Here is a 21,270-nt window from a genome sequence, read left to right as displayed (position 1 = left end):
TTGTTGTTGGTTTGCCTTGTTTGTTGCTTTGTTTTTATTTGTTAAGTGCTTCTTTAAATCTGTGTTTTGAATCTATTGGAATTTTGTGTATCAGTTTTCTGAAAATCTAATCACGACAATTTATAATAGATGATGTTGATATGTAAAAATGTTTAAACCTCTTTGAACTCTAGTAAGCTTGTTTTGCCAACTGCTGTTTTTCTTAAGATATTTTTATATGCTATGGCCCATGATGAATTTTTTGTTTGTTTGTTTAAAAGACAGTATTTCGATATTCTGAATTTTAAACATTAATTCGATAGATTATCCAGTTTTTAAGTTACTTGCATGATTGACTTGTAACTTTATATTTCTTATTCTGTGAGCTATTTCTTATTCTATCCCTGTGAAATCTAAGAGTTGTACTTATGAGGGAAATTTATATTTTAACTAAAGTTATTTGGGTTCAGGAAAGATTTATATGAGGAAAACATGGAAGAGTGTTCTTTTCTGAATTCTATTTAATTTTTAGTTTAAAATGGTTTATTCCCTTTAAATTTTGAAATAGGATTCCGTTTTTAAGATTCGTGTTTGCATGCTAGCTGGCATTGCTCTGTATATGCAGTTATAGTGTCTTAAGTCTCAATTCGGAGAGTGCATAGTGTTTGAAGTTATCTAGTAATATCATTGGCATTGGGCTTTCTGTCATCCTATAGATGTGGAGATGTAGTAAGCTCCTTGAATGTTGCTTGTTTATTCAGGTGCAATACTGATACACTATTTACAACTCCAGTTAAAAATAAAGAATAGTTCTTCATGGAGAAATTCATTCTAAAATAGAAATCTGAGACATACCATTTTACTTTATTCCGCTGACGATTGCTCTTTGGGCATATGTATTCCTGTCTAATTTGGCTTTGCTACCATCAGGCAGTATGGGATTATCTCCCATTAATTTATTGTATAAAGAATGTGGTAGAGTCTTGAGTCTCATAATGGGATCTTTAATCCCGAGGCTCTTGACTCTCTGCTTCCAAACTTCTCTCAGAGAATGGCTAAAAGAATTAAAAGAAGTGAAAAGGAGGACTTGGTTATTAGTTGATAAAATGCCTTGTGGGGGAAGTGGGTGTAACTGTGTTCTAAACGAAGATTATTTGGATATAACTTAAAAGCAATGTGAATCTTTCTAGCCTGTTAATCTATAACTAGATAATCACAGGCATACCTCCTAGATACTGCAGGTTTTGTTTCAGACCACTGCAGTCAAGCAAATACTGCAATAAAGTGAGTCGTAATCTTTTTGCTGGTGGAGGGTCTTGCCTTCAATTTGTAAAAAAATTCAACATCTGTGAAACAGAATAAAGCAAAGCACAATAAAATGAGGTATGCCTGTAGCTATTTATGAGAAGAAGTATTTCCAGATAAAGGTAAGTTGGGATGGAGAAAAGGCCTGATTGACATTTTATGGTTTGATAAATAGCTCTAGAGGCCAAGCAATCTGTACCATTTATTAGATTTCTCAGAGTATAGGTACATGGGAGTGGGAGAATGAATTTCCTTAGCAGCTTTCCCAGCTGACCTGCTTTACTAGGAGGTTAGAGGAAGTGTAATAGGAGACTAATAGTTGAATTCTCTCTTCTCACCTTCCTGCTCTCTGATAACCTTTCTCCCTACTCCTAGTACCTCTTGACCAGCCTGCTTAGTTTTGGAAGAAGAAAGATGACTCAGTGGTAGATCGAGGAATATGGTTCTTGATACTCTTCAGTTATATTAAGAAATGATCCCATGCTAATGGGACTAATGCTGCAGCTGTTTATTATTTCACTTCAGGTGTCCTTAAAGACACTTCAGTTGGGTGGGTCCTTTGTGAAGAAGATGTTCAGTATCCTCTGCCCCTCTTACATTCCACTGAATTTGTTTAGGGGCCTTAACGGTTCTCTTTTTCTTCTCTTTTAAGCAAATCCGTAGTTTGCAGATTCAAGTAACCTCACTTTCTCAGTCAGAGAATGAGTTGCTGAATTCAAACCAAATATTGAAGGAAATGGTGGAGCGATTAAAACAGGAATGCCGAAATTTAAGAAGCCAAGCTGAAAAAGCACAACTGGAAGTTGAAAAGTAGAGTTTGCTCTTTTCTATCTGCAAATCGTTTCATCTTTCTGCTATATATAGTTCTTTTAATGAAGATTCCATATTGAATGTGTTTTGGGAACTAGTTACAAATACCCCTTGACAGTGTACAGTGGTCTGAGGTATTGTCCTTTCTAGAGAATGAGTTTTATGGACTTGTGAATTAATTAAAAAAAAAAAAAACCATTTAGGAAAGAAGGCCTTTTAAAGTTCTGCCTGACCACAGTATTCTGAAAACCCTCAAAGAAAAACTTACTTATTCATTGAGTAAACTAGTACATTTCTTACTTCAAATATCTAAATTATTCTAGACAACAGAAAAAAATTTGGGAGTGTGTAAAACTTCCTAGAATTAAAACTATAATCTTTTAGATTTTCTCTTTGAGAAGCTCATTTATTTGTTTAGTAGTAGACAGTATAGTAAACTGGTTGGAAGATGATTTTGCTGATATTCAAGATCTTATATTCTCCGGGAAATTTTGTTTAGATATGGTAGAGAACTGTTTTGTATTTATTTTGTCTTTATAACAGGTTAGTATTGTAAGTTTTTATTTGAATCTACAAAATATTATGTTCAAATTTGTTCTTCTGAAGGCTACCTTGCTACATAAAATTTTCTTTAATTTTTCTGTTATTTCATATTTTAAGTCTTGCCCATGCATTTGTATTTATAGTTGAATTTCAAGAAAAGGAAGTTAGCAAGATATTTGTCCATAATGTTTTTGACATTCCGTAGGGTCCAAATTATTTTGCTTATATTTTGCAAAAAATGGAAATTTGTATTTTGGACTCCTCAAATGTTTGATTGAAATGTACTTAACAATTCTAATGACAATATTGCTAGCAAATTTAAGTAATTCATCATTGGTTTCTGAATGTTATTCATAGGATTGTATAGCAGAAAATAGCTGGACTAGGTAGGAGTCTATAGAATGTGATTTTGGTCTCAACTAAAACACTTAAAATCTGTATAATTTTAGGCTTGTAATCTGACTTCTCAGAATTTATAAATCTCATTTGTACTGCCTATATTAATGAAACTAAGAATTATATAAAGTAAGCAGAAGAGCTTTAAAGATATGATATTATAATGTTAATTTAAAATATCATTGATATGAATTTTACTCTAGCTAGAAAACATGCCACATTAAGATTTGATACCTGAGTTGATTTTTAGCTAACTTTATTAGACTCAGTTTTTATAACTCAGTTTTTTATCATGGTTCAGAGCTGGTTATCAAATGTTTGTCCTGTCATTAACTAGGTATAAGTCTTCAAGAAAGTTAGTTAACTGCTCTAAGCCTCAGTTTCCTCATTTATAAAATGGAGATGATAGACATACCCAACTCAAAGGGTTCTTATAAAAAAATAAATGATAAGCACAGTGCAGGGTTCATAAGAAGTACTCAGTAATGGTGGTAGTGCAGATATGCGGACATGCAAGAATGCCTACAATTGGATAATTAAGGATGTGGTGGACCAAGTAGTAAGTTTGATTATACTTGTGATCATGTCTGTTTAATACTAAGAGTTAACTTCTATGTTTTGCATATATTCTTCTGATAGGACATTGGAAGAGAAACAGATACAGTGGTTAGAAGAAAAGCATAAGCTTCATGAGCGTATCACAGATAGAGAAGAAAAATATAATCAAGCTAAAGAGAAATTACAGCGAGCTGCAATTGCCCAAAAAAAGGCAAGTGTTCTTATTAAAGTGATTTTGATAGAGTAAAACGTAATTAACTATTTTAGAATAAAATATATAATTAAAACAGATTTTACTGGTACGTTTACTTTGATATTTAAACATAATGTTTTGCTGTCAACTTTGCAGAGATCAATTGGGAAAATCCAAAGTGCTCAACCAAGTTTATTTCTAAATTTTGTGTACAAGTCAGTTTTTCAGAGCTGACATGCATTTTCCCACCAAGACAGTGTTTTTCAGTGATGAAGTTTCTAGACCAGCCTTATTTAACTGCAAATCTTATTTAACTGCATTTAAATTACAAGATGATTAGGTCTATTTCAACTGTGCTTAACTAATACTTGTAGCATCATTTTTTGTGTTTAAAATGCTTTTTTGTTTCCAACTCAGGAATATAGAAGCAAGTATCTCCTTGCCCCAGCAGTAGGAACTAACTAGGACCCCCACTGGCTTCTAAAACAGCCATGACCCTTTTTAAGTTTCACTTTTGCAGGCATATTTTGTACAGAACCTAAAAACTTAGTTTTTAGTCCAGGGCATTGTGGAAATAATGTAATTAGATGATTCACCTGTCAGTAGTTTTTAACTTTTTTTCTACTTAAACAAACCCAAGGAATGTAGCATGGCTCCAGCAGTAACCATGACTCACTGTGGCAGTGAGTCAGTAGTTATTGTCAACAAGATTGGTGAGTGTGGTGTTATGTGTTGAGACATCACAAATGATTTGATATGTCTCCATTTGATAAGTTCTCTTAGTGGCATTGGTTTAGGGGAGGTAAGAAGGTCTGAGATGAGAGGAAGGTGCTTTTGGTCATAGCTACACCAGTATCTTAATGCCTAAATGTTTATTGGAAAGGTTAGCCGTTCATATTTACGTAAGAGAAGAAAACTGTAAATCACTTACATATTTTAAATTTGGAAACCAAGGACACTGTTCTTAGTCACCTATTTATGTTATTAGATATAATTGCCAATTGCATCCTGATAGTTGGAGTGAGAACATGCATGAGAAGTCTAAAAGTCATTGCTTCCCCCATGTTCTTGGCTTTTTTCTTTCCATAATGCTAGAAGTAATATAACAATGAGAATAGAAAACACCATTTACTGTATAGGAATTCACGTGAAAACAACATAATACTTGTGTTGTTTTCCATGTATATCACTTTTTCTTTCAGGCCATGTACATACTGGGTATCGAATGGGTATTGAGATTTTGGTGAATTTTTACATGGCTTGCGATGATCTTAGAAATTTTATTTATGCTTCTTTGTACTCTTTGAAACGTAGAAGCTTCTGCAACCAGATGTTAGCAAGAAATCACTAGAAATTATAAAAGCTGATTTGATCTTTTCACAGAGAAATTTTTATGTTGAGGTTTTAGCAATAAGCATCTTAGAGATCAGTTTCTAATTATTGAGGTTATTTTGGGTTGACTTCTTTTGGAGCAAAAGTGACATCCAGTGGCGAGAGTTTATCAACTAATCTCAGGTATGCCATAAAGAAGAGAGGTGATATTTTTAAGAAGCCTGCAAAATAACTTCTTTAGTAGTGTGAACCAGGATGAATTTTTTTCTTGTTGAAATATCTGCCAATTGGTGGATGTGCACACAGCAAATATCCATTTCACTTTTTAAAATGTGATCTGTAGATTATGATTTGAAGCCATAGAAATTGTTAAACTCAGTCGAGTGAATAATTATGACCCAGAGCTGTTCTACCTTGGAGGACACTGCCCTAGAGGCTTACAGTTTTACATCAATTAAAGTGGAAAAACGCAATGTGTGTGACATAGAAATACTATAAAAAATATATACAAGTATATATAATTTTAGAGCTAGAAACAATTTAGCATTCAGATAGTTTTTATAGATTAGGAAACTGAAGTGGTGGTAGGAAGCCAAGATCACTTGACTAGTAAGAGTCATCACTATGACTAAAACCTACATCTTCCAATTCTCAATCCTGTGCTTTTTCTGCACTGTTACTCTTTTAATTTCCCTCTTTCTTTGATTCCAAATACTTTACTGTTTTTCTCTTCATTGTAGCCATAATCCATATGAGTATTATTTCCTGGGGTAGAATAAGCACTAAAAATAATTTCTATAATGTGAACCTGTTCCCACTCGAGTTAAAGATAATGCTTCCATTTGAAAATTTTGGCTATAAGATTAAATAAATATAATTTATAAAAGTGCAACAGACTTTTTGGGTTCTTTAAATTACAAAAATCATAATGTTCTTATGCAGTAAAACTAAAACAAGTCACAAAATATTAACTCTAGGGCAGAAATCACGATTCTTTAGAGTTATTTGCTGTGAGAGGGTCTTATAATTGGGAAGCAGCAGCTTTATTTTTTTCCCCCAGGCTAGATAAGATGGCTCACTGTTTATTTATGGCTCCAACCTTTAAAGCATAAAGCTATGTCATTTCTGGTAAGTGTTTTTTGATAGAGTGTTTACATAATGTTATTTTGCTGTGTTGATTAGTTTGGTAAAGCATGACCAGGTATCTTGAGCTGGGGTGCCCTTCTGTGAGTGATGACTTCTCTATATTTTCTCCACACATTGTTGAAGTGTGAGTATGAAGAGAGATCTTTTGGTATAAGTTGTATTTTTCCTTTTGAGGTCCTTGAATTAACAACTTGTTATTGCTATTCTAAAGTATATCTCTCTGAAATAATTCTTGGTTAGATACTATTATGAATGTTTTTGGAGAAAAAAAAAGAACCGTACCATAGTCTTGAAGTTGTAAAATATCTATTGATTATGTTGTGCAGCCTTACATTATGCTAGGAGAAAATAAAAGTCATAATTAATTCTTGCCTTTGATGACCATATATATATAGGTAGAGAAATAAAATAACATGCAATACCTAAAGAATACTATTAATCACTCCCTGGTGATCTGTGTGGACACGAGTTTGAGAACTAGTAGTGTACTAGAGAAGAAACCTTGAAGACAGGGATGCCATTTAGGAAGCTGTTATAATAAACTTAAAATGAGATAAGAAGTCTGGAATTTGGGCTAGGGATATAGGAATGAAGATGAAAGGTGACTTCCAGAAGTATTCTGAAGGGAAAAAAAATTACAGCATGTAGTGCTAAATAAGAAGAAAGAGCAAAATTGAAGTATTTTAGCCGTGAGAGGAAACAAATGGAGTCGTCATAATGGAATTAAGAACATGTGTCAGTTGAGGAGTAGAAAGAGAAGATATATTTGATTAAACACATGTCACTTATGAAATGATAGCAATGTATCCATATAGACATGTCCTAGACTCTCAAGTGAAGATATTGTGTAGATAAATAGAAATAATGGAATGCAAAGCTTGGAGATGAGTCTTCAGATTAGAGAGAGATAATTAAGCATTTAAGAGTTTGAAAATTTTTGAAGAATAGAAGGACAGAACTAAGTTGACTTGGAAAGTGGAGCTTGATTTAGTGGAGAATGGACAAAGAGGTAGAAGCTAGAAGGTGGTAAAAGGGGAATCCCAGCTGTGATACTTATATTAGTATTCTCTTGATTTTTCTAGTACTCCTTTGTGTTGTAATGTTTGTAACACTAAGGCATCCATTTGACTATTCTGTGACTGTACTAGACTGCTAAAGTCAATATTAAAATTAGTCTTTATAGCCAATTCGCCCTCTGGACTTTCATTTCTTTCAGTAGAAGGCCATTCTTACAATCCCTTCGGAGTCAGATGTTTGATTCACCCTGAGGGCTCCCTTTCCCAAATCTAGTCAATCACTATATTAGCTCCCTATGGCTGCTATAACAGATAATTTCAACTCTTGGCTTTTTTTAATGAGTGGCTTAAAACAACAGAAATTTATTCTCTCACCATTCTGGAAGTTAGAAGTCCAAAATCAAGGTGCCAGTAAGGCCATGCTCCCTCCAAAAGAGAACCTGTTCCTTGCCTCTCTCCTAGCTTCTGATGATTGTTAGCAATCCTTGGTGTTCCTTAGCTTTAGAAATATCACTTCATTCTCTACCTCTGTCTTCATAAGGTGTTCTCCCTATGTGTCTGTGTCTCTGTGTCCAGATGTCTCTCTTTTTATAAGGACACCAGTCATATTGGATTTTGGGCCTATCCCAGTCCAGTGAAACCTCATCTTAACTTGATTATATCTGTAAAGATTCTTTTTCCAAGTAAGGTCACTTTAGAGTGTTTTTAACACCACCAACAAATTTTCTAATACTCTGGACACCACTGGGTGTCCAACAGTTCTGTTAAATGTTGGTATTATATCAGATTCCATAAATTAAAGAGTTCAGTCTCACAAGACTGCCCTTATTGCAGATGCCAATTCCCAGGCCACCTGTACTTCTGACCAGCTGGCTATAAATTAGGAATTCCCATGACACTCTCCTCAAGTTCAGTACTGCTAGAATGTCTCACAGAACTTAGGAAAACATTTTACTTACACCTACAAGTTTATATTAAAGACAAAAGGAACACCAAATGGAAGAGATGTGTAGGGCAAGGAATGTAAAGGAAAGGCACAGAGCTTTCATGCCCACCTAGCAAATCACCAACTTGGAAGCTTTCTGGGTCTCATTGTTCAAGTCTTTATAGAGATCAATCTCTTTCCCCCTTCCAGAAATAGAGATTGGGGAGTAGTGGGTAGGGTGGGGCTGAAAGTTCTCATCTTCTTTGGTGACCAGCCCCATCTTGAGGCTATCTAGGGGCTCCACCCTAAGTCACCTCATTAGCTTAAACTCAGGTATGATTGAAAAGGCCTGGTTATGAATAACAAAAGATACTCCTGTCAGTCAGGAAATTCCAAGAGTTTTTGAAGCTCTGTGCTAGAAACCCAGGACAAAGACCAAATATATTATATCATTGTCACATTCTGAGGTTCTGGGTGCACATAAATATTTGGGAGAAACTATTCAACCCAGTACAATCACTAGGGCCTGTGAATTCTTCCTTTATGACGTCTCTCATATTTCTTCCCACTCCATTTTTTTTCCTATTGCTAGCATCTTAGTTCAGACTCTCTTCACTGCAACATTTCTCTGTATTCATTTAGCCAATTCAGCAAATTTATTGAGTACCTACTAAGTAGCATGTAATGTTTATTCACTAGAATACAGAAATAAAGACCTGGTGTGGAGGAGCTTACATTGTGGTGCATAGGAGATATAGAGTAAAGAAACAAATACATATCAGGTGGAGATGTGTGCTAAGAGGAAAATTAAGAGGGATAAAGGGTGCTGTTTTATATATGTGGTCAGGGAAGGCTTCTCTGATGAGGTAACAGTTGAACGGAGACCTGAAGGAAAGGAGGGAGGATGCCATGTTTTTGATGCAGGGAAGACTGTTCCAGACAGAGGGTAGAGCAAATAAAAGAGAGAGACAGGAGTCTGCTAGGTATTTGAAGAAATACAAAGAGTGAGAGACCTGGCTAGGTGGAATGGAGAGAAGTAGTAGGAAGCCAGGTGATTTCAGGGCTTTGGATTTTATTCTGAGTGAGATGGAACACCTGGAGAGTTAATTGAGAAATGATGTAATCTGAATTATATTTTAGAAGAATCTCTGGCTTTTGTGTAGGGGCAAAGAGAGGACTGAGGAAGACTGCTTGCTTTTTAGTAGTCTGAGTGAGAGATGATGGTGACTTGGAATAGAGAACTGATAGTGAAGTGGTGGTCAGATTGTGTGTATATTTTAAAGGTAGAACTTACACTGGTTGTAGGTGTGAAAATGATAAAGATGACTAAGATGTTGGGCTTGACCACCTGGTTAAAGCATAGTTGCTGTTTACTGACATGGCAAAGACTTTGGAAAGAACAGGTGTGGTGGTAAAATATAAAGATGCCTCCTTTGGGCATGTTGACTCTCTGATATGCCCATTAGACTTCTGTGTGGATATGTTAAGTAGTCTGGTGGTTATGTAGCAGGAGTTCAGGGGAGAGGACTGCGCTAGAAATAAAGATTTGGGAGTCGTAAGGATATAAATATTGAAAGCAATGGGATTAAATTAAGTCATCTAGGAAATGAAGGAAGACTGAGAAGATAAGGTGTCTGAGGATTGAGCTTTGAGGAATTCTAAAGTTTAGAATTTGAGAAGATGAGGAGACTGAGGAGGAGTGGCCAGTATGGTAGAAGGAGAACCAAGAAAGTACTGGATGCCAAGTGAAGAAAAATGCTTCAGGAAGGACTAGCTGTGTCAAATGACAGTGAGAGTATGATGATAAAATGGTAATATAAAGACTTAAGAATTCATATGGCTATGTGGTGATTATTGGTGGCTTTGTCAAGAGTTGTTTCCGTGGAGTAGTAGGTATGCAAGTGGGTTCGAAGTGGAATCAAGAGGAATTGGATGAGAAAAATTAGAGTTTTTCTCAGGAGCTTTGTTGGGAAGAACCAGAGACCTGGGGTAGTAGCTAGGGAAGGTTATGGGGGGTCAAAGTCTGTTTTTAAGAAGGGGAAAATTATAGGATGATTCAGTAGCATCAGAAAATCAACTTATAGAAATGATATTCTATATTAGGCAGAAAGACATTAGATTCAGTTCAGAGGTGGAAGGGATAAGAACACAGTGTATCTATTGGAAAAAAGTATATGATTACACATTTCTGGTAAATTGACAGGTATAGTGGAAATGTGTGCAAATTCTCTACTGATTGGTGCTGTGTTATCAGTGCAGAAAGGAATCAGTCCTCTAATCAGTTCAGACTATGAAGAATGGAGGTGTTAGAGATTTGAAGAGAGACAAGGAGTTGTTAAAAAATAGTATGAGTTTGAGAGCGTTATTGGATTAGTAGAATTGCCAAGGCCCATTTGAAGTTAGTGATGGTTAATATAAGGTGAGACCAGTCAGCATAGTTTTGTGTCAGCTATGTTCAGTTGCATAGGTTCAGGCAAACAGTCAGTAGACAGTTGTATTCAACTAAGGTCAGAGTTTTTCCAGGCAAGTTTCAAGAAGATGGAGACTTGGGTCAAGGCAATGAGGGTGTCTGCAGGGAAATGATTAGTAGTGATGGAACCTAAGGCATTCATCAGGTCTTTCAGTCAACCAATCAACCAGTGTTTTTTACTGCATTCTCGCTCAGTTCCTGGAAAATACTAAGTGCTTAGTAAATGGTTGTTTTTACTGTGAGGAGGAGGAAGACAACATTGTCCTGAACCCTGTCTTTAGGAAACTTATTTCCAGACTTACCTCTTAAGAAGCAAACTTTAGAACCTGTCCCTGTATACTGATGCCATTTTAATCATCTCAAACAATGCTTTTTATCCATTAATCCCTTCTGGGGAATCTTCAGGTAATATCATGTTCCTATAGACTCTCTCTAATTAACTACTTACCGTTTTTAGAAAACCGTCTCTCCTAATTTTGTACTTACAGACTGGAATGCCCTTCAGAAATCCTTGTATTTTGTATTAGCTATGATTAATATAGGGCCCCGTTAAGTGTGCGCTCTTGCTGTGTGTGTGTGTGTTTGTATGTGTGTATGCTCAATTAAGATTTGTTGATGATGAAAGTAAATTTTGTATTTTACTGTAATTTAAATGAGCAATACAAATGGAGAAACCTAACTAGATTTTAAGATTGCAGGTTTATATAGTCATATAATAATGAAGTATTAAGCATGTTCATCTTTTAAATGTCTCCTGTCATTTGAACTAAAATATCTAAAAGGAGCACATGATTTTGATAATGAAATTAGCAAATATAAACTATGGGAAACATGTGGATCAGCTCTCCACATGGGAATTAGAAGAATTGGATAAAATATTTAAAAAAAAAAATCTCCGTGAAGGGCAGAGAATTAGCAATCTTGGAGAGGTAGGAAACCTAAAGAGGTGAGCATGGCATTTCAGGTTTTTTTTATTTTTGTGAAAAGTACTGACTCTAGAAGAGACAACTGAAAAGCTGAGAAATGAAGCAAAGCTTTTGACAACAGCATAGGGTTTGGGGAACAAAAATTGGATCTCCAAATCTTCCAGGGAGAGGGACTCAGATTCCCTCTAAGGTAAGTCCACTAGTACTTTGGGTTGGACTCTGAAGGGATATACCTGGCCTTTGCAAGTCTTGAAGCACAGCTTCAGATCACCTCAGTCCTTAAAACTGGGTATTTATCTACATTGTTGTGTTCCTAGCTGCCTGCAAGGAACAAATGTAAATCTACTTTAAGGGACAATAACATTGTAAACTTCGAGTTTTTCCCCCAATTTTTGATATATCCATCTCTAAATAAAAAACAAACAGATAACACGACACACCTATTAGAATGGCCAAAACACTCATGATACCAAATACTGACAAGTATATGGAACAACAGGAACTCTCATTCATTGCTGGTTAGGTACAGCCATTTTAGAAGACCCTTTGGCAGTTTCTTATAAAGCTAAACATAGTATTACCATACGATCCACACTGATCATGCTCCTAGGTATTTATTCAAATTAGTTGAAAACTTATGTTTATACCAAAAAAAAAAAAAAAACCCCAAACAGAAAACACACCTGCACACAAATGTTTATAGTAGCTTTATTTATTATTGCCCAAACTTAGAAGCAACCAAGATGTCCTTCAGTAGGTCAATGAATAAAAAAATCTGTGCTGTATGATACAATGGAATGTCACTTAGTGATATAAGTAAATGAGCTATCAAGCCATGCAAAGACATGGAGGACTCTTGAATGCATATTGCTAAATAAGCCAGTCTGAAAAAAACTACATACTGTATGATTTCAACTGTATGACATTTTGGAAAAACCAAAAGTATGGAAACAACAAAAATTCAATGGTTGCCAGAAGTTCTGGGGGTGAAGGGTAGGGATGAATAGATAGAGCACAGGGAATTTTTAGGGCAGTGAAACTATCCTGTATGATACTGTAATAATGAGTACACAATATCATGCATTTGACAAAACCCATAGAACTATACAACACAAAGAGTAAACTATGGACTTTACTTAATAATAATGTATCAATGTTGCTTCGTCAGTTTTAAAAAATATACCACACTAATGCAAGATTTTCATAATAGGGGAAACTACATGAAGGGAGAGACTATATGGGACCTCTCCAGTTCCTGTTAAAATTTTCTCTAAATCTAAAACTTCTCTAAGTCTAATGAATAATAATAATAATAACAACAGCAGCAATAACAATAATAATAATACCCCCAGCTGCATAAAGAATAACATCAAAAGTCAAGAGAAATAAACCAACATAAACAGACTCCCCATAGGGGATCCAGGTAATAGAATTATCAGATACAGGCTAAAATTACCATGTCGTATATGTTTAGAAATAAAAGGAAATCTTGAGAATTGTACCAGAAAACTGGAAACCATTAAAAAAGTGGCAAGTTAGAACTAAAAATCACAGCTGAATTATGAACTCAGTGGATAGATTTAACAGTAGGCATCATCATCATCAAGATATGAGCAGAAGCCAATGAAACAAAATATACAATAGAGAAAATTTAAAGTGCTAAGAGTTGATTTCTTGAAAAGATTGATAAAATTGATAAAACCTTAGCCTGAATCACCCCATAATCCCCACAAGATAGGTAGGTAGGTAGGTACGTAGATAGGTAGGTAGATAAACAGAAATGAACAATATCATGAATGAAAAAAGGATATCACTACACATAAATATTAAAACAAAAAGGATATCATAAAAACAACTGTTAATTATGCAATTTAGACTAAATGAATAAATCTTAAATTCTTAACAAAACTAATATAAGAAAAATTAGAAAATCTGAAGTCATATCTGATAAGAAACAGAATCCTTAATTTAAAAATTTCTGTAGAGAAAATGCCTGGTTCATTTGGCTTCACTGGTAAATTCTTCCAGATACTTAAAGAAGAAATAATACCATTCCTAACACAGACTCTCCTAGGTAATAGAAAAGAAAGAGAAAAAGATCCCCACTTATTTTATGAGGTCAGGACCCTATGTAGTCATTATAAGAAAAGAAAATAATATCACAAACACAGATGTAAAAATGTTAAATATTAGCAAGCTGAATCCAGTGATATATGAAAATGATCATGTGTCATGAGCATGTGGATTCTAGAAATATATCTGGCTTAACATCAAAATTGATCAATGTAATTCAACACCCTGACAAAGAAAAACTATTGTGTTCATCTTAATAGACACAGAAAAACAATTTGGCAAAATTTAATACTCTTTCATGATATAAACTCTTATTAAAATAGGAATAGAAGAGATATTTGCATCTACAAAAATCCTTCAGCTAAAATCATAGTGATTAAATTTTCAGTGCTTCCCCCACCCACCCAAGTTCAGGAACAAAGCAAGTATGTTCATTTTCACCATTTTGTTCAACATTTTAATGTAAGTCTTGGCTAGTGTAATAAGATAAGCAATAGAAATAAAAGATGCAAAATTGAAAAAAGGAAGTAAAATTGCCATTCACAGATGACATGATTATGTGTGAGTAATACAAATCATATAAAACTTAATATGTGCAATTTGAAAATTGCTGGGAAAAGGTGAGGTAACAAATATCAGTAGTCTTTTTTGGTTATCCTATTTACTTTATTATTTCTAACAATTCTGGAAATAAAAACTAAATTTAAGTACTCATTGAATAATTTTACTATGCTTGCCCTCCTAGGCTATTACAGGGCACAACCATTTCTTTTCGGAGATATACTTGACCTATAACATTATATTAGTTTCAGGTCTACAACATAACAATTTGATATTTGTATATAAAGAAGCTACTCAATTTTCAGTGGGGTTACATCCCAATAAACCCATCATAAGTTGAAAAATAACTCAAAAATGCATTTAATGACCTAATATCAAACATCATAGCTTAGCCTATCCAACCTTAAACATGCTCAGAACACTTACACTAGCCTACAGTTGGGCAAAATCATCTGACCCAAAGCATATTTTATAATAAAGTTTTGAATATCTTATGTAATTTAATATGCATGTTACTTTCGCATCATCATAAAAAAAAGTTGAGGACCGTCTGTTTTATGAAATGATCACCACAATAAGTGTAGTTAGAATTCCTCACCACACAGTTACAAAACTTTTTCTTCTTGTGATGAGAACTTTTAAGATTTACTCAGCAACTTTCAAATATACAATAAAGTGTTATTAACTATAACCACAGTACTGTACATTACATCCCCAGGACATATAAGTGGAAATTTCCACCTTTTGATCCTCTTTACCCATTTTGTCCACCCCCCCAACCCCCCGCCCCCCGCCTCTGGCAACCACTGATCTGTTCTGTGTATCTGTGATCTCCATGTTTGTTTTGTTTTTGGTTCCACAACAAATGACATCATATGGTATTTGTCTTTCTCTGTCTGGCTTCTTTCACTTAGCATAATGCCCTCAAGGTCCATCCATGTTGTTACAAATGAAAAGATTTTCTTCTTCTTTGTTAGTGAATAATACTCCATTGTGTAGGTGTATCACATTTTTAAAATTTATCTATTGATATTGAGGCTACTTCTATTTCTTCGCTATTGTAAATAATGCTGCAGTGAACATGGAGGTGCATATATCTTTCAAGTTAGTGTTTTGTTTTCCTCAGATAAATACCTGGAAGTGGAATTGCTGGATTATATGGTAGTTCTATAATTTAATTTTTTGAAGAGCCTCCATACTATTTTCCATAGCGGCTATAGCAACATACATTTCCACCAACTGTGCACAAGCATTCCCTTTTCTCCATATCCTTGCCAACAATTATTTCTTGTCTTTTTGATAATAGTCATTCCAGCAGATATGAGGTAATTTCTCATTGTGGTTTTGATTTGCATTTCCCTGATGTTAGTTTTTTTTTCTTTGCATAACAAACAATTAGAAAATAAGATATATAAATACCATTTATACTAGCATAAGAAAACATAAAATACTTAGGAACAAATCTAGTGAAAGATGTGGAATACTTCTACATTGAAAACTACAGAGTTGTTAAGAAAAATTAAAGAAGACACAAATTACACCTAGTTCATGATTTAGAAGGGTCAGTATTATTAAGATGTCAGTTTTTCCCAAATTAATATGTAGATGGAATGTATTTCTAATCAAAATCTCAACAGTATTCTTTGTGGAAATTTGAAAGTAGATTCTAAAGTTCATATGAAGGTGCCACGGACTAGAATGACCATGGCAATCCAGAAACAACACAGAGCTGGAGGAGTTACACTATTAGATATTAAAACTTATTGTAAGCTACAGTAATTAAATACAGTGGTATTGGCATAAGGATAGACAAATGTAACAGAGTAAAGTCTAGAAATAGAACTAGAAGTATATGAACATTTGATTTACCGCAAAGTACCATTGAATTTCAATAGGGAATGGATAACCCTTTTAATACCGGGTGCTGAGTCAGTTGGTTATCTTTAACCCAGCCTCATTAGATTAAAGATGAACCACAGACCCAAATGTGAAAAACTGGTATAAGATTTCTTAAACAGGACATAAAAAAGCACTAACCATAAAAGATATGGTTGAGAATTTGGATTTTATTAAAGTACTTTTTATAAAATGACACTTTATTAAAAATTTTTTATCAATTACATTTGACATTTAATATTATATTAGTTTTAGGTATACAGCATAGTAGTTAGACATTATATAACACCCCCATGACTATTTTATAACTGCCAATTTGTACTTCCCCTTTTTTTACTCAGTCCCCCAAACCTTTTCCTATCTGGCAATCATCAGTTCTCTGTATCTGTTTTCTTCTGTCTTGCTTGTTCATTTATTTTGTTTTTTAGATTCCACATATAAGTGAAATCATATAGTTGTCTTTCTCTGTCTGACATATTTCACTTAGCATAATACTCTAGTTCCATCCATGTTGTTGCACATGGTAAGATTTTATTCCTTTTTTATATTTGAGTCTTCTATATCTCTTTGTGGTTACCATGTGCTTCATATCCTACTTTTACCTTTTAACCTTTGTACTAGCTTTAGTGGTAGTTGATACACGGCCTTTACTATGTGTTTCCCTGTCAGTGAGAATTTTTTTACTTTGCAATATCTTCTTATTCATATACTTTAATTTTTCTTCTTCTTCTTAAAGAAGTCCATTTAACATTTCTTATACTAGTGATGAACTCCTTTAGCTTTTTCTTGTGTGGGAAGGTCTTTATCTATCCTTTATTTCTAAATGATAGCCTTGCTGGGTAAAGTGATCTTGGTTGTAGGTCCTTGTTTTCATGACTTTGAATATTTAATGCCAGTCCCTTCTGGCTTGCAAAGGTCCTGCTGAGAAACCAGCTGATAGTCTTATGGGAGCTCTCTCATGAGTAACTGCTTTTCTCTTACTGCTTTTAAGAGTCTTTGTCTTTAACCTTTAGCATTTTCATTATAGCATATCTTGCTGTATGTCTCTTTGGGTTCATCTTGTTTGGGACTCTCTATACTTCCTGGTCTTGTATGTCTATTTCTTTTACCAGGTTAGAGAAGTTTTCACTTATTATTTCTTCAAATAGGTTTTCAATTCCTTGCTCTCTTTCATTTCCTTCTGGTCTGTGATATGAATGTTGGTACACTTGATGTTGTGCCAGAGGTCCCTTAAAAGAATTCTCATTCTTTTGGATTCTTTTTTCTTTTGGCTGATCTGATTGGGTGTTTTCCATACTCTGTCTTCCAAATTGCTCACTCTGTCCTCTGTTTCATCTCATCAGCTATTGATTCCACCTAATATATTATTCATTTCAGTTATTGTATTCATTTCTGATTTTTTTTTATGGCATCTTTCTCCTTTTTTATGTTTCCTTTTTTTTTGAAGTTCTCACTGAAGTCATCTCTTCTTCCCCTAAGTTCATCGAGCATCCTTATAACCAGTCTTTTGAACTCTGTGTCTGGTAGATTGTCTCCATTTTATTTAGTTCTTTATCAGGAGTTTTGTTCTTTTATTTTGGACATTTTTTTTGCCTTTTCATTTTGGCTACCTCTCTGTGGTTGTTTCTCTGTAGTAGGTAGATCTGCTATATTTTCCATTCTTGACAGGGTGGCCTTATGTAGTAGGTGTCCTGTGGGGCCAGTGGCACAGTCTCCCTGTTCACCTGAGCCAGGTGCTCTAGGGGTGTCCCTTGTGTGATTGTATGTGCTCTCTTATTGTAGTTGAGCCTAGATTGCTGTTGGCACATCATTGGGTGAGATTGACCCTAGGCTGACTGACTGTGAGGACTGGATGTGACTATAGCAAATAGGCTGTTATGTGGCAGCTAACTCTATGGAGTGGGATTCACTTTAGTGGTGCTCTAGTGCCTGCCAAGTCCATCTTTTGGGTATGTCATTTTTGCTGTTAATTGGGTGATGCTCTGATGTGGTCTGAAGATGGAAACCAGGCTTTTTGGGACAGGCTCTGGTACAGGCCAAGGTCACCCATTGCCTGTGTCAGGCCTAGAGTCACTTGATAGGAGTTATAAAGTGATCTGAGGTTGGTAGCTGCCTATGCTATGCATAACCACCTGGCTGCCACTAATTCCATGCTTGGGTCCACTTAGCAAGACATATAGGGCATGGCAAGGCCAGCCATTGCCTGTCTGGGGTTTGTGGACTTTTCAGAGATTTTAGAGAAGTCTTCAGCATGGGCCCAGGCTGGCAGCTTGTGTAGATGGCCTGAAAGAGGTTTTGGCTTGGAAGGGTCTCAGAGAATCACCAAGGTGGGATAAGAGTAGTGTTAGCTAGTTAATGGAGATTCAGACTTGGAGCCCACCTGTGCTTGCAGGCTGGGTGTCGGGAGAGTTCAATACAGGGACAATGGCACCTGCTTCTCTAGTCCTTGTTTTGAAGCCAGACAGTTCAGTTCCTCCCCATATGTTCTAACACTTTTCCAGCTGCTGTCTCCGCTAGAGCTTAGGATGAGTTTTTGTGAGGAAGTGACTTCTTTTTATTCTTAGTTATAGGAGTTCTGTTTAGTCTTCAGGTGCTTCTCAAGGTTCAGTGTTCTATAATTTAGTTGTAATTAAATTGTAGGAGGAGAGTACAACAACATTTACCTACTCTACCATCTTGAGCAGAACACCCTAAAATGACACTCTTAAGTGAAAGAAAATGTTATAACAGACTGGGAGAAGTTCAAACTGTAATATGTATATCTGACAAAGGATTCATATTCTGAATATATAAAGAATTCCAAACAATCAAACTGATTAAAGTATTTTTAAACAGTCAAAACAACAGTATTTACTAAAGTTAAAAAAATATGTAAATCGGAAGCATGGCGGCATGAGAGATTCCCCTGATCGCTTTCTCCCCTTAAAGTTACAAGTTAAACAGCTATAATTCAACAGAGGACTCCCTGCTCAACACATAAACACATCTGAAGAGATCCACACATCAAAACATCTGAATATGGGTGAATCAGTGATCGAGGCAGAGACAGAATACAGAGGTGCGGCAGTTGTGTTCTAGTAGCTGCCAGCACCAGGCAGAAAATAAAGCCATGGAGCTTGGCTGCCTTCCCCGACCTTCTTAGAGCTCACCTCCCCTCACCTTCCCAGACCTGGGCCCCAGAAGAAGTTGTAGCAGTGAGTGTTGGGTTACAGAGCAGAATATCTACAGCCCTGAGAACTGAAGAGACAGTTCCAGAGTGCAAGCACACACTGTGGCTAATTCCAGTGATGGATGAGGATATAGAAATGAGGCAGCTGAGGTCTTGCAGTCACCATTACTGGGAAGAGAACAAATCCACAAATGCACAAATGGCCTCCCCTAGCCCACCCTGTGGTTTATCCCAGCAGGGGCACCTGGGACATCTGGGGCAGTGTGGCACTGCATCTGGTCATAGAGGGCAGAGCCAGGATTTCATGGCCTTAGAACTCCATTGCCCACTGCATTCCTCCATGAGAGTGGTGCCCTGAGACTGAAGTGAGTTGGTCACAGAGGAGGCACCCATCTTCCCAGGGAATACAAGACATTTCCTACCATCCTGCAGAGACTGGAGAAGTGGGAGCAGTGCAAGAGAAAATAAAACATTTGTATTCCAGTGCCACCTACAGGAAAATGAAAGACCTCTTTATTTAACCTGCTTAAAGAGGTATCACTCAAAAAACAAACAAACAAAAAATGCATTCATCCTCATATGTGACTAGGCAGAGAAATAACCCATCAAATACTATGAACAACCAAGGTAACAAAGCAGCTCAGAAAGAAAATGAAAAATCTCCAGAAAATAAACTTAAAGACATGGAAATATGTGATTTAAATGACAGAGAATTCAAGATTCTAGTCCTGAAAAAAAAAATGAGATGTAAGAAAACTTAGGCAGTTTAATGAACTCAGAGATAAATCAATGAACAAAAGGAGAAGTTTATCAAAGAGACTGAAACTTTAAAAAAGAACCAAATAGAAATTCTGGAACTGAAGAACTCAAAGAGATGATGAATGAACTAGCGAGCTTAGGAAACAGAACTGACCAGATAGAGGAAAGAATCAGTGATATTGAAGACAGAAATCTAGAAATATTGCAGATGGAAGAAGAGACTTGAGAGTTAAAAAAAAAAGGAAAAAGGAAAAAAAGAAAAACCTCTACAAGAACTATATAACACCATCAAAAAGAACAAGATAAAAAATAATGGAATGGGTATACCAGAAGAAGACAGAAGGGAACAGAGAACCTATTCAAACAAATAATCAATGAGAACTTTCCAAATCTATGGAAAAAACTGGATCCTGGAATCTAAGAAGCAATCAGAACACCTAATTATCAATACAAAAAGGCCGCCTTCAAGCACATTATATTAAAACTGTCAAAAATTAATGACAAAGAATTCTCAATGTAGCCAGAGAAAAGAAGATGGTAACCTCTAAAGGAAATCCCATTAGATTATCTGGATTTTTCAGCAGAAATTCTACAAGCTAGGAGGGAGTAGAATCAAATATTCAAACTATTGTAAAATTGCCAGCCAAGAATAATATATCTAGCAAAGTTATCCTTTAGATATGAAAGAGAAATAAATGCTTTCCCAGACATACAAAAGCTGAATTTTCCACTACAAGACCTGCATTACAGGAATACTGAAGGAGGTTATTCTACCCAAAACAAAAAGACAAAAGGATACAAAACTACGAGTATGATGACTAACAGACAGAAGCAGGAAACTGCAACCTTTATTCAGAATAAGGTATTATATACTTAAATATAAAGGTTAAACAAGATGGTAAAATATTAAAAAAGAAGAAAAATATAGTTACTGGAACTCAGAAATGAACTTAGCATAAATAGGAATAATTTGTGACAACAAAAACATAAACAGGGAGGGGGTAAATTTCAGAATTTGCAAATTGGGAATGGAGATAAGATGTAACCAGAAGAAAAAGGACTACTGTATGTGTGAAACTTTCTTTTACATAAACTTAATGGTAACCACACAAAATCCAGAAACTGAGACACAACATAGAAAACAGAGGGGGAAAAAAACAGTACCACCAAACTAAAATAACAAAAACAAGTACCAATAAACAGTGGAAACCCT

The 21,270-nt window shown here is 35.4% G+C and overlaps 1 protein-coding gene across 3 annotated transcripts in view; it reads left to right on the top strand.

The window, feature by feature from the left end:
• CEP83 (centrosomal protein 83) overlaps nt 1-21,270 on the top strand; it is a 97,848-nt gene that overhangs the window by 67,769 nt on the left and 8,809 nt on the right. For 2 of the 3 annotated variants that reach the window (XM_011361786.2, XM_011361787.2), the window contains 2 exons: nt 1,937-2,094; nt 3,673-3,802. The exons of the other annotated variant lie outside the window; for it this stretch is intronic. In XM_011361786.2, the coding sequence (XP_011360088.1) occupies nt 1,937-2,094; nt 3,673-3,802 (288 nt within the window). The remainder of the gene's footprint in view (nt 1-1,936; nt 2,095-3,672; nt 3,803-21,270) is intronic. 3 annotated transcript variants of the gene reach the window in all.

The sequence above is a fragment of the Pteropus vampyrus genome, unplaced genomic scaffold, assembly GCF_000151845.1.
Source record: "Pteropus vampyrus isolate Shadow unplaced genomic scaffold, Pvam_2.0 Scaffold70, whole genome shotgun sequence".
Taxonomy (NCBI): domain Eukaryota; kingdom Metazoa; phylum Chordata; class Mammalia; order Chiroptera; family Pteropodidae; genus Pteropus; species Pteropus vampyrus.
Note: the sequence above shows the minus strand (reverse complement) of the source record. Positions and strands in the feature narration are given on the sequence as shown.